The sequence below is a fragment of the Hyperoodon ampullatus genome (genome assembly GCF_949752795.1).
Source record: "Hyperoodon ampullatus genome assembly, chromosome: 5".
Lineage (NCBI taxonomy): Eukaryota > Metazoa > Chordata > Mammalia > Artiodactyla > Ziphiidae > Hyperoodon > Hyperoodon ampullatus.
The window spans coordinates 31,129,640-31,142,979 of record NC_136918.1 but is presented as its reverse complement, the minus strand read 5'-3'; the positions used below and the strand labels follow the sequence as shown (position 1 = coordinate 31,142,979).

The following is a 13,340-nucleotide window of genomic DNA, read 5'->3' as shown; positions in this document are numbered from 1 at the left end:
AGTCTAGGTACTCCAACTTACTGAACATGCCTCTACATTGCATAGTTCTTGAAGCTTTTTTCTTCGAAGATATTATTAAAAGATATGTGACTTTAAGAATGGATTTACTTAAAAGAATACTGATGTGTCATTCAATAAACCAGTTATGATGCTATTTAATAAACCCCTCTTTCATCTGTAAATGGTTATTTCTGTGGTAGAATACTGGTATCTTTTTATGTTTTTAATCAATTCCTGCACTATAAAATGTCATTTAGAAATGTTTTTATTTTTCTTTGCAGAACAATTTTAACATTATAGTAATTTGGCTGTGGAAAATAAAATTCCATCTTACAGGAAAGAGAAACCTCCTCAAGTCACTCATTGGCATCTTTATTTACATATTAGAGCGGGTCAGCCAGTGAAAATCCTAGAAAAAGAAAAGACAACAAACATTCAGTCAAAAGAAATAACTGTGTCAAACTATATCCTGTTTTGCTTGCTCTAAAATCTAGAAGCCCCACTATAGCCACACTAGCCACAGTGGTGGTAAAGTGAAGTTTGTCTTTGGTCTAGAGCTTTTCCCAAAAAGGAGCTAAAAATCCATTAGTGAATCTTGCTGTCTTCTCCTACAAAACAACCTAACATCACTTTCTGGATCTTCCCCCATTAACAGTAATCAGGGCACAAAAAACCTAGAGTCTGAAAGAACCAGAAGTACATGCAAAAGAAGAGAGGAATTTACAAAACAGAAATAGAGTCACAGATGTAGAAAAAAAACTTATGGTTACCAATGGGGAAAAGGGGGAGAGGGATAAACTGGGAGATTGGAACTGACATATATATACACTATTATATATAAAATAGATAACTAATAAGAACCTACTGTATAGCACAGGGAACTCTACTCAGTACTCTGTAATGTACTATATGGGAATAGAATCTAAAAAGGAGTGGATATAACTGATTCACTTTGCTGTACAGTAGAAACTAACACAACATTGTAAATCAACTATACTCTAAAAAAAATTAATTAAAAAAAACACAAAAGAGAGAGAGGGGATGAGGGAGGCCCAAAGAGGACCGCAAGCTCCCACGTCTAAGAAGAACTTGAGGAGAAAAAGCAGTGCATGGAAGCCTTGCCCAGGACTAAAACCATCCTACCCATGTGGCCTGGACACAGGCAACTGCAGAGTTTAGGTCTTCCCTGTATTTATAGCAGGAAGCAGCCAGCTACACCATGTATTGATGACAAATGGTAACCACTAGTTTGTTCTCTATATCTGTGAGTCTGTTTCTCTTCTGTTATATTCATTTTATTTTAGATTCCACATATAAGTGATAATATACAGTGTTTTTCTTTCTTTGTCTGACTTATTTCACTAAGCATAATATCCTCTAGGTCCATCTGTGTTGTTGCAGGTCATAGAATTTCCTTCTTTTTATGACTGAGTAATATTCCATTGTATATCTATACCACATCTTCTTTATCCATTCCTCTGTCGATGGACACTTAGCTTGCTTCCATATCTTGGATATCGTAAATAACGTTGCTATGAACACTAGGGTGCATGTATCTTTTCAGACTCACAGATACAGACAACAAATTAGTGGTCACCAGTGGGGAGAGGGATTGGGGGAGGGACAAGATACGGGTATGAGATTAAGAGAACCAAATTACTATGTATAAAATAAATAAGCTACAAGGATATATTGCACAGCACAGAGAATATAGCCAATATTTTATAATAACTTTATGAATAATTTTATAAAAGTGTAATCTATAAAAATATTGAATCACTATGTTGTACACCGAAAACTAACATGATATTGCAAAATCAACTATACTTCATTTTAAAAAAATGACAAACGGTAACGGACACACAATCAATCAATGAAAAATAAACAGCTTAGAAACTGTAATATATGGGGAATTCTACTGGAATGAAGATAAATAATGTTGAAGTGGTAGATGCAAAAAATACAAGGATAATCCTCATGGAATTACACAAGACGAAATAAGAACTTGTATTCTCCAGCAATAGCCCCCAAATTCATAGAGAATTCAGAGAATAGACCGTTAGAAGCAGATCATTTAGAAAGGCGTTAGCAGAGAAGGGACAATCAATTAGGGCCCTTCTGCGACTAACACAGGTCTCAAGTCTATTTTGTCTGTGTGTTCTGAATGTGCTTACCAAGCCCCTTGTGGCTTTAGTTTTCCTTAGTGCTCTGATGCCCTGATGCCAGGAGAGGGCATCATGGCTGCAAAACTGACATCCCAGCTATTGAAAAGCATATACTCAGCTACAGATAAAATGACATGCGATTTAAAAACCTATCTATTGGGTGTCTAGCTTGCAGAAATCATTTCAACAAATCGTTATTTTTTTTCAAGGCAATCAGTAAACCCACAAAGGTACTGAGTAGGTCCTGAAGGTTGTTAATCCTACCTGAAAACAGTCTGCCTGCTTGCTCCACATACATCCCTGCTAATGCCACCTACCCCGTCACCTTTCTGGCCTAGCCTTTCTGTGCTCACCATCCCCATCACCATGCTTCTTCTTAAGTATCTCTTCTCTCTGCTATGAGAAGAGCCTACGAGAGGCTATGCCAAAGCCTCTCTCTTTCTAAATTTTAATTGAAGTATAATAGACATACAACCTTATATTAATTTCAGGTATACAACATAATGATTTGATATTTGTACACATCGAGAAATGATCACTACAATAAACCTAGTTAACAGCCATCACCATATATAGTCACAGAAATTTTTCTTGTAATGAGAACTTTTAATATCTACTGTCTTAGCAACTTTGAAACATGCAACACAGTATTATTAACTACAGTCACCATGCCGTGCATTACATCTCCAATGACTTTATTGTATAATTGGAAACTTATACCTTCTGACCCCCATCACCCATTTTGCCCACTCCCCACCCCCCAACTCTGGCAACCAACAATCTGTTTTCTGTATCTATGAGCTTGGTTGTTTTGTTTGTTCTAGGTTCCATAAGAGAGATTATATGATACTTGTCTTTCTCTGTCTGACTTAAGTCATACAGCATAACACCCTCAAGGCCCATCCACGTTGTTGCAATGCTAAGATTTCATTCTTTTTTTATGGCTAAATAATAATCCATTGCGTATATATACACCACATTTCCTTTATCCAGTCATCCACTGTAGACTGTTTCATATCTTGGCTACTATAAATAATGCTGCAATAAACAAGGAACTCTTTTAGAGTTAGTGTTTTAATTTTCTTCCCATAAATACACAGAAGTGGAATTGCTGGATAGCATGGTAGTTTTGCATTTAATTTTTTGAGGAAACTCCATATTGCTTTCCATAATGGCTGCATGTATTTATATTGCCACCAAGAGGGCACAAGGATTCCCCTTTTCTCTACATCCTTGCCAACACTTATTTCTTGTCTTTTGATAACAGCCATTCTAACATGTATGAGGTGATACCTCATTGTGGTTTTGATTTGCATTTCCCTGATGATTAATGAGCATCTTTTCATGTACCTGTTGACCATCTGTATGTCTTCTTTGGAAAAATGTCTATTCATATTTTCTGCCTATTTTTTAATTGGATTGTTTTTGGCTATTGAGTTAAATGAGTTCTTTATATTTTTTGATATTAACCCCGTATCAGACAATATGATTTCAAATATTTTCTCCCATTCAATAGGTTGCCTTTTTGTTTTGTTGATGATTCCCTTTACTGTGCAGAAGCTTTTTAGTTTGAGGTAGTCCCACTTTATTTTTGCTTATGTTGCCTTAGCTTTTGTGTCAAATTCAAAAAATTATCTCCAAGACCAGCGCCAAGGAGCTTACTGTCAGTTTTCCTCTAGGAATTTTATGGTTTCAGGTCTTATAGTCAAATCTTTCATCCATTTTGAGTTAATTATTGTGTATAGTGTAAGATCGTGGTCCAGTTTCATTCTTTTGCATGTGGCTGCCTGGTTTTCTCAACACCATTTACTGAAGAGACTGTCCTTACCCCACTGTATATTCTTTTCTCCTTTGTCATAAATTAATTGATCATATATGCATGGCTTTATTTCTGGGGTCTCTATTCTGTTCTATTGATCTATGTGTCTGTTTTAATGCCAATACCATATTGTTTTGATTAATAAAATCTTGTAATATATTTTGAAATCAAGTAATTTAATACCTCCAGCTTTGTTCTTTCTAAGATTGCTCTAATTTGAGGTCTTTTGTGGTTCCACACAAATTTTAGGATTGTTTGTTCTATTTCTGTGAAAAATGCCATTAAAATTCTGGTAAGAGGGCTTTCCTGGTGGCGCAGTGGTTGGGAGTCCACCTGCCGATGCAGGGGATGCGGGTTCTTGCCCCGGTCCGGGAAGATCCCACATGCTGCGGAGTGGCTGGGCCTGTGAGCCATGGCCGCTGAGCCTGCGCATCTGGAGCCTGTGCTCCGCAATGGGAGAGGCCACAACAGTGAGAGGCCCACATACCGCCAAAAAAAAAAAAAAAAAATTCTGATAAGAGATTGCATTGAATCTGCATATTGCTTTGGGTAGTATGGACAGCTTAACAATATGAATTCTTCCAATCCGACAGCATGGAATAGTTTCCATTTCTTTGTGCCTTCTTCAGTTTTTTTCATTAATGTCTTATAGTTTTCAGTGTACAGATCTTTCATCTCCTTGGTTAAATTTATTCCTAGGTATTTTATTCTTTTTGATGCAGTTGTAAATGAGATCGTTTTAATTTCTCTGATAGTTTGTTGTTACTGTATAGAAACACAACAGAACTGTGTTAATTTTGTATCCTACAACTTTACTGAATTTATTATAATAGTTTTTCAGTGGAGTTTTTAGGGTTTTCTATATATAATGTCACACCATCTGCAAATAGTAACACTTCTACTTCTTTGCTTCCAATTTGGATGCTTTTCATTTCTTTTTCTTGCCTAATTGCTCTGGATAGGACCTCCAGTACCATGTTGAATAAAAGTGGTAAGACTGAGCACCCTTGTCTTGGTCCTGATCTTAGAGGAAGTTCTAGCTTTTCACTGTTAAATATGATCTTAGCTGTGGGCTTGTGACACATGACCTTGATTATGTTGAGGTATGTTCCCTCTATAACCACTTTGTTGAGATTTTTTTTGTCATAAATAGAATTCACCAACGAAGCCATCTGGTCCTGAACTTTTGTTTGAGAGGTTCTGATTATTGATTCAATCTCCTAACTTGTAATCGGTCTGTTCAGATTTTCTATTTCTTCATGACTCAGTCTTGGTAGGTTATATGTTTCTAGGAATTTATCCATTTATTCTAGGTTGTCAAATTTATTGGTATATAATTATTCATAGTAGTCTCTATGAAATTTTATATTTCCATGGTATCAGTTGTAATGGTTCATCTTTCATTTCTGATTTTATTTATTTGAGTCCTCTCTCTTTTTTTCTTGGTGAGTCTAGCTAAAGCTTTGTCAATTTTATCTTTTTAAAGAATCAGCTCTTAGGTCCAGTGGTCTTTTCTATTGTCTTTTTAGGCTCTATTTCATTTATTTGTGCTCTGATCTTTGTTATTTCCTTCCTTCTACTAACTTTGGGCTTTGTTTTTTTCCTAGTTCCCTCAGGTGTAAAGTTAGGTTGTTTGATTTTTGTTGTTGTTGTTTTTTGAGGTAGGCTTTTACTGCTATGAACCTCCTGCTTAGAACTGCTTCTGCTGTGTCCCATAAATTTTGATATGTTGTATTTCCATTTTCATTTATCTCAAAGACATTAAAAAATTTTTCTTTTGATTTCTTCTTCGACCCCTTGGTTGTTCAGTGGCATGCTGTTTTATCTCCACATATTTGTGAATTTTCTAGTTTTCTTCTTGTAATTCACTTGTAGTTTCACACCACTGTGGTTGGAAAAGATGCTTTTAATCTTCTTAAATATATGAAGATTTGTTTTGTGGCCTAACGTATGATTTTTCTTGGAGAACATTCCATGTGCACTTGAAGAATGTGTATTCTGCTGCTTTTGGATGGAATGTTCTGAGTATATCTGTTAAGGCCATCTGTTCTAATGTGTCATTTAAGGCTGATGTTTCCTAACTGATTTTCTGTCTGGATGAGCTATCCATTGATGTAAATGGGTATTAAAGTCTCCTACTATTATTGTATTGCTGTCTATTTCTCCTTTTAGGTCTGTTAATATTTGCATATATATATGCACTCCTACGTTGTGTGCATAAATATTTACAAATGTTATGTCCTATTGTTGGACTGACCTCTTTATCATTGTGCAATGCCCTTCTTTGTCCCTTATTACAGTCTTTGTTTTAAAGTCTATTTTATCTGATATAAGTATAGCTACCCCAGCTTTCTTTTGATTTCCAATTGTATGAATTATCTTTTTCCATTTCTTCACTTTCAGTCTCTTTGTGTCCTTATATCTGAAGTGAGTCTCTTATAGGCAGCATATAGATGTGCCTTATTTTTATCCATTCAGCCACTCTATTTATTTTATTTATTTATTTTTTTTGCGGTACGCGGGCCTCTCACTGTTGTGGACTCTCCCGTTGTGGAGCACAGGCTCTGGACATGCAGGCTCAGCGGCCATGGCTCACGGGCCCAGCCGCTCCACGGCATGTGGGATCCTCCCAGACCGGGGCACGAACCCGTGTCCCCTGCGTTGGCAGGCGGGCTCTCAACCACGGCGCCACCAGGGAAGCCCCATTCTATTTATTTTGATTCAAGAATCTAATCCATTAATACTTGAAGTTATTATTGATAGGTATGTACTTATTGCCATTTTGCTGTTTTCTGGCTGTTGTGTAGTTCCCCTTTGTTCCTTTCACCAACGTCCTTGATATCTGTCTCATAGAAACAGATTTTCAGTAGAATTCTATATATTTCATAGTTTCCAAATTAATTTATATTTCATTGATTGTCCAGGTATCCGTTCTGCCCATTTATCCACTGTCTTGTTCAAAAAAGAAAAACATCTAACAGCAGATACATGTATAAAGAACCAAGACAAAAACTACTTGAAAGAAAGTAAAACACTGAAAACAGCAGCTGATATGCAAGGTGCAGGCATGGAGGCCAGGTATATAAGAGAAAGCAAAAGTAGCTGGACCAGAATCAGAGTACAAAATATGAAAAGCAACTTAATCTGGGATGCGAAAGGAACATACTACACACTTTGTCATTTATTTTACTGCTATAGTCTACACCGTAGTTTTGCTTTAGAGGCCAAAGTAACTAACTCTGAATATAATTGCATAAGTTACCCTATTATAGTCTCATATCCCATTGTGCTTCCTCCTCCACTCTCTGTCTTCCAGCCACTTTGGCTTTCTTTCAATTCCTTGGACTTGGCGTGCTCCCTCCTGCCAAAGAGCCTTTGCACATCTTTTCCCTCACTTCTTTGCTGAGTTTGTCCCTACTTATCCTTCAGCTCTCAGTTTAAGCATCACTTCTGAGAAGTCTTCCTGGTGACTCAAATATAAATCGAATTCCTTTGTGGGGTTTTTTGTTTGTTTGTTTAAATTTATTTTATTGAAGTATAGTTGATTTACAATGTTGCGTTAATTTCTGCTATACAGCGAAGTGATTCAGTTATATATGTGTGTGTGTGTGTGTGTGTGTGTATACACACACACATTCTTTTTCATATTCTTTTCCATTATGGTTTATAATAGAATTTTGAATATAGTTTCCTGTGTTATACAGTAGGACCTTGTTGTTTACCCATTTTATATATAATAGTTAGCACCTGCTAATCCTAAACTCCCAGTCCATCCCTCCCCCACTCCCTCTCCACCTTGGCAACCATAAGTCTGTTCTCTATATCTATTTGTTTCTGTTTCGTAGATAAGTTCATTTGTCATATTTTAGATTCCACATACAAGTGATATCATATGGTATTTGTCTTTCACTTTCTTACTTCACTTAGTATGATACTATCTAGGTCCATCCATGTTGCTGCAAATGGCATTATTTCATCCTTTTTTATGGCTGAGTAGTATTCCACTGTATATATATATACACTACATCTTCATCTGTCATTGGACATTTAGGATGCTTCCATGTCTTGGCTGCTGTAAATAGTGCTGCAGTGAACACTGAGGTGCGTGTATCTTTTCAAATTATGGTTTTCTCCACATATAAGCCCAGCAGCAGGACGCTAGATCATGTGGCAAATCTGTTTTTAGTTTTTTGAGGAACCTGCATACTATCTTCCACAGTATGGAAATTTACATTCCCATCAACAGTGTAGGAGGGTTCCCTTTCTCCACACACCTCTTGGGTTCCTTTGTTTCATGTTTATTCAGAACTGGGTTTCTTTTCTTCAGAGGAATTGCCTCACTCTATTGTGATACATTCAGTTGAGAGGTGAGTGGACTGCACTCTCCTACTGGACAGTAAACTCCATGAGGTTAGGGCCGAGCCTGGTTTGCTCACTATGCTATTCTTAGCACCTGACACAGCACACCTAACACATACCTCGACAAATATTCATTGAACAAACAAATGAAAGTGACAAGCTCAGAAACAGTTTAGACAGAACTCAGTAAATGATAGGGTGTTCTATTTGGTAGATACTTTTGGGGGTGGGAGGGGAGATGCATTTCTGCTTTCTGCTTAGCAATCATCTTTACCTGGGCTTTCCGCGTGGCTTGCGGCTCAATCATGATGTTGATAAGAGAGGGTTTAGTTGTGTCTTCCAGGCTCTGGCTCAGGGATTTCTGGAGTTCTTCTGGTGTTTGTACAAAATACCCTTTGCCTCCAAATGCAATCATGACATGCTCGTAATGTGAGTGTGGCAGAAGACACATTGGAGGGGCCCTGAAAAAGAATGTCACAAGTCAATAGAAAAAATTCTCTAAAATAATTTGTGGAAAAATTTCGTCTAAAATGAAAGGCATGCCTTAACGTAAACTGAGATGCCAGTACATTAAACTTTCCATACATTTTTTATTGTATGTATAGCAATGTCCAATAGAACTTTCCGTGATGATGGAAATTTTTATATCTGTGCTGCCCAGTATAGTAGTTACTAGTGACCTGCTGCGGTGAGCACTTGAAATGTGACAAGTTAAAAAGCGGAAGTGAATTTTTAATTTAACTTAAACAGCCACATGTGGCTAGTGGCTACTATACTGGGCAGTGACGTCTACACCATCAACTATTATGAATCCCCCCTCCAAAAAAAAGAGGAAAAAAGGAATGGTTACTACAAAACAGCAAATAACAACAAAACAACAGAGTCAGCGAGGCATAGCAAACATACCCACACCTGCTCCCCTGGGGGTGACTAATAGATTCACAACTTCTTCATCCCACAGCCAGCCACAATACTGTCTCAGTTTGGCTCTGTCATCGAATGACCAAGATTTAGCTAAGCGGTAAGAAGAAGGAAGGCCTCTATATCATAAACAATATGTAAACATCTATATTCCTACATGGTGTAGTAGGAATAGTAAGACTGGTAGCATTTGCAATAAGCCTTTTCATTAACAAGGCTTAGACATGAAACTCATTCACCCAAGCCTTCAGTGGCTCCCTGATCATAAACTATTCATTGAAGTGCCAGTCAAGGATGGTTGTGCAAAAAGGAACCATGCAGACAGGGTTCCTGTCCTTTAGAGCAGCTGACCATGAAAACAAGCAATACTGACACCACAGAAGCAGCTTTCCAGTATAGCAGACTTTTTAAAGAGAGATTAAAATAGATGAGAAAACATAAATATACACTGTTCTGGGTTACTTACACTGTAGTAGCATCTCCAAATTTTAACATTTCCTTCCAAGTATCTGCATCAAAACCTTGGTAAATTCCATTATTATTCACCACCAAAAGTATGATTGGCAAGTTGTACCTAAAATTGAGAGCAAAATATAAAGGAAATCATTTTTCATTCTGAAGCAATTTCTTTTCATTGGATTGAAATTTTAACTTGAAAAGGGATACTTTTCTATAAGCTTTTTTGTAATATTAGGGTAAGACCAAAAATTAAGCATTTGTTATCCTAATAAAGACTATCAAATTATTAACAGAAACATCATGGAGCAGTAGAAAGAATGCAAGGTTAGTGGTTGGCAGACCTGGTCCCACCACTATGCAGCTACGGACCTCAGGCAAATGACTGAGCTTTTCTGACCCTTGGTTTTCACAGATCTGGGAGTTAATAAGAATGACACCTTCCATACTTAATTCCCTCTGAAGCACTTGTTCCTCACAACTGTCCTATAAGGTAGGAACTAGTACGACTACTATCCCTACTTTAGAGGAGACTTAAGTTTGGTTAAGAGAATTAACCCTAGTCACCTGGGTCTGATGTGGTCAAGCCAGTATTTAAATCCAGGCCAACTGACCCAGAGGCCGTTCTTTTAACCACCAAGCTCCGTTATCTCCCTGAAGAAAACAAGCTTTTATCAGACCAGAACTTTTTTTTCAGTGACCTAAAAACTACTCCCCAGTTTTGCAGGTTTTGGGCATATGGTAGAGAGATCATGAACATGCTGTCCTGGATGAGACAGATCCCAGGATATTTATACTAGTATTCTCAGGACACAGCACAGTGCCATGCACGGGGCACCTGGCACATGGTGAACGCTTGGTAACTATTTGTCAGGCAAGTGGGTCTTGGGTATAATTTTTCATATTTTGGAGAAAGAAATGCTGACTCAGGATGCTGTTTTACCTGCAGATGGTTTCCACTTCCATGCCAGAAAATCCAAATGCACTGTCTCCTTCCACACAGATGACCCGCTGCCCTGGGTTTCTATCTTTAGCCACTAGAGCAGATGCAATGGCAAATCCCAAACCGACTCCCATTGTTCCAAAAGTACCAGCGTCAAGCCTGTTGGGGAACAGAGCTAAAATGAAACCCTCTGGGGCATATCACAGATGGTGGAGTTGGGACAAAATCTAGTCATTTTTACATGGCTCATGGAAAAATAAAGAACAATAAAACATTCTCCTTAATATTAAGTTTTTAGACTGTGAGGAACTAATTTGTTAAGGATAAGCAAATGAATGGGAGAAATCACTCATGATTTCTTGGAAGCCTGTGAATATCTCCTCCGAACACTGAGTTTACAAATTACCATTATGATCTCAGGACATACCAAGCATAGATACGCTACAAAACGTCACCTACGCATACTTTTATGAAGTATGTCCTTACACTGGTTGTGTATAATTTTCAAATGTTTTCTCAATCTGCTTTTTGTAGTTTCTAATTTAACACATTCCATTTCATTATAATTGCCTTGACCTGTGACGAGGAAGGTAGTTTTGAAGCACAGTGCGCCCAATATCCATAGTATTTGCTCCTTCGCTCACCACAAAGCAGTCTCTGGGCAGTTGTTCTTGAATGTGGTAGAATACTGTGTAATAATTCATAGGCAGGGATTTTTTGAAAGCGAATTCCTAAAATATCAGAGGGAAATAGAATCAAATTAGATTAAGATACAGTGAAAATAAACAGCATCAATAAGCTACTTTCAAACTTACTTGCAACAGCAAAAGGCTATGAAATTCCCAAATGGCCACTGGATGATGACTCTGAGAAGCTAACTGATCTGTCAACAGTCCTAGGGGACAGGCTAAGAAAAACAGGTCCCAGTCCCAATTTGGGACACAATCAAACAAGGCAGGAAATATCCCTCTTCCTGGAGATCCACAATGCACACTAGCATATTAAAGACTAAGACATCCTATAGTAAAGATAGCTGAAGACACTGGGTTAAGCAAAACTAAACAGTCTTATTTGAGCACTTTCAGGGAAACACTGTCTTAGAAAAAGTGAAAATTTTATTCTAGAATATTTTCATCTAAAATATGACCCTACACTTAAAATTAAAAGTGAAGTTGGGGTTTTAGAAAATCTAATCTTTCCCCACATGTACTGGAAAGGGGATATGCTTCACCCACTACTCTGGAGGGTCTCTAAATAGAGGGGAAACAGAAAGGTTATTGTCCTTGTCTAGCCAAATGCCTTTTAGAGCTTCAGCAGCAAAGCCCCACTGCCTCTTCACCTGTACTACTTTGGTCTGCTGGAGATTATACCCAAGATGGATGAGGGACCCTCCTATACTCATGCACCAGAGAAGACAGGCAAGATCCTTCCATCTTAAACTAAGGTGATTCCTATGGATAAGAAGGAATTAATCACTATACCATTCAGGAAAGAGAAATGAGACTGGCTCCTGATAGGAGAAAGTCATTGATTAAAATTCCAAAGAAAGAAAGAATCATATAGAAACAACTCTACTTGTTTGGAAAATGCAAATTTATTCCAAGACGACTGATATATTAGGGAACGGTATGAGTATAGCTGGAATTTCGTATTTGCTTATGCATGATTCCATCAGTTAGAAACACTACATGAACACAGAAAACTACACCCAGCTGAACCAAGATGCAGAGGAATACACAAAACAGCAAAAAAAAAAAAAAAAAAAAAAGAAAAGAAAAAATCAGGAACAGCTGGAGAGGAACTTCAAGATGGAAGAAGAGTAAGACGTGGAGATCACCTTCCTCCCCACAAATACATCAGAAATACATCTACATGTGGAACAACTCCTACAGAACACCTACAGAACGCTGGCAGAAGACCTCAGACCTCCCAAAAGGGAAGAAACTCCCCACGTACCTGGGTAGGACAAAAGAAAAAAGAAAAAACAGAGACAAAAGAATGGGGATGGGACCTGAACCTCGGGGAGGGAGCTGTGAAGGAGGAAAGGTTTCCACACACTAGAAAGCCCCTTCGCGGGCAGAGACTGCGGGTGGCAGAGAGGGAAGCTTCGGAGCCACGGAGGAGAGCGCAGCAACAGGGGTGCGGAAGGCAAAGCGGAGAGATTCCCGCACAGAAGATCGGTGCCGACCAGCACTCACCAGCCCGAGAGGCTTGTCTGCTCACCTGCTGGGACGGGCGGGGGCTGGGAGCTGAGGCTCGGGCTTCGGAGGTCGGATCCCAGGGAGAGGACTGGGGTTGGCGGCGTGAACACAGCCTGAAGGGGGCTAGTGCGCCACAGCTAGCCAGGAGGGGGTCCAGGAAAAAGTCTGGACCTGCCAAAGAGGCAAGAGACTTTTTCTTGCCTTTTTGTTTCCTGGTGCGCGAGGAGAGGGGATTAAGAGCGCTGCTTAAAGGAACTCCAGAGACGGCCGCGAGCTGTGGCTAACAGAGCGGACCCCAGAGACGGGCATGAGACACTAAGGCTGCAACTGCAGCCACCAAGAAGCCTGTGTGCGAGCACAGGTCACTATCCACAACTCCCCTCCCAGCAGCCTGTGTGGCCTGCCACTGCCAGAGTCCCGGGATCCAGGGACACCTTCCCTGGGAGAACGCACGGCGCGCCTCAGGCTGGTGCAAT

General features: G+C 38.9%; 1 protein-coding gene across 4 annotated transcripts in view; it reads right to left on the bottom strand.

Moving 5' to 3' along the window:
• Positions 1 to 249: 249 nt before the first annotated feature.
• Positions 250 to 13,340, bottom strand: part of HACL1 (2-hydroxyacyl-CoA lyase 1) — a gene marked incomplete at its 5' end in the record, with an annotated part of 39,477 nt that continues 26,386 nt past the window's right edge. For all 4 annotated transcript variants that reach the window (XM_079705386.1, XM_079705388.1, XM_079705389.1 and 1 more), the window contains 5 exons: positions 250 to 409; positions 8,618 to 8,804; positions 9,731 to 9,838; positions 10,664 to 10,822; positions 11,240 to 11,394. In XM_079705386.1, the coding sequence (XP_079561512.1) occupies positions 377 to 409; positions 8,618 to 8,804; positions 9,731 to 9,838; positions 10,664 to 10,822; positions 11,240 to 11,394 (642 nt within the window). In that variant the 3' untranslated portion in view covers positions 250 to 376. The remainder of the gene's footprint in view (positions 410 to 8,617; positions 8,805 to 9,730; positions 9,839 to 10,663; positions 10,823 to 11,239; positions 11,395 to 13,340) is intronic.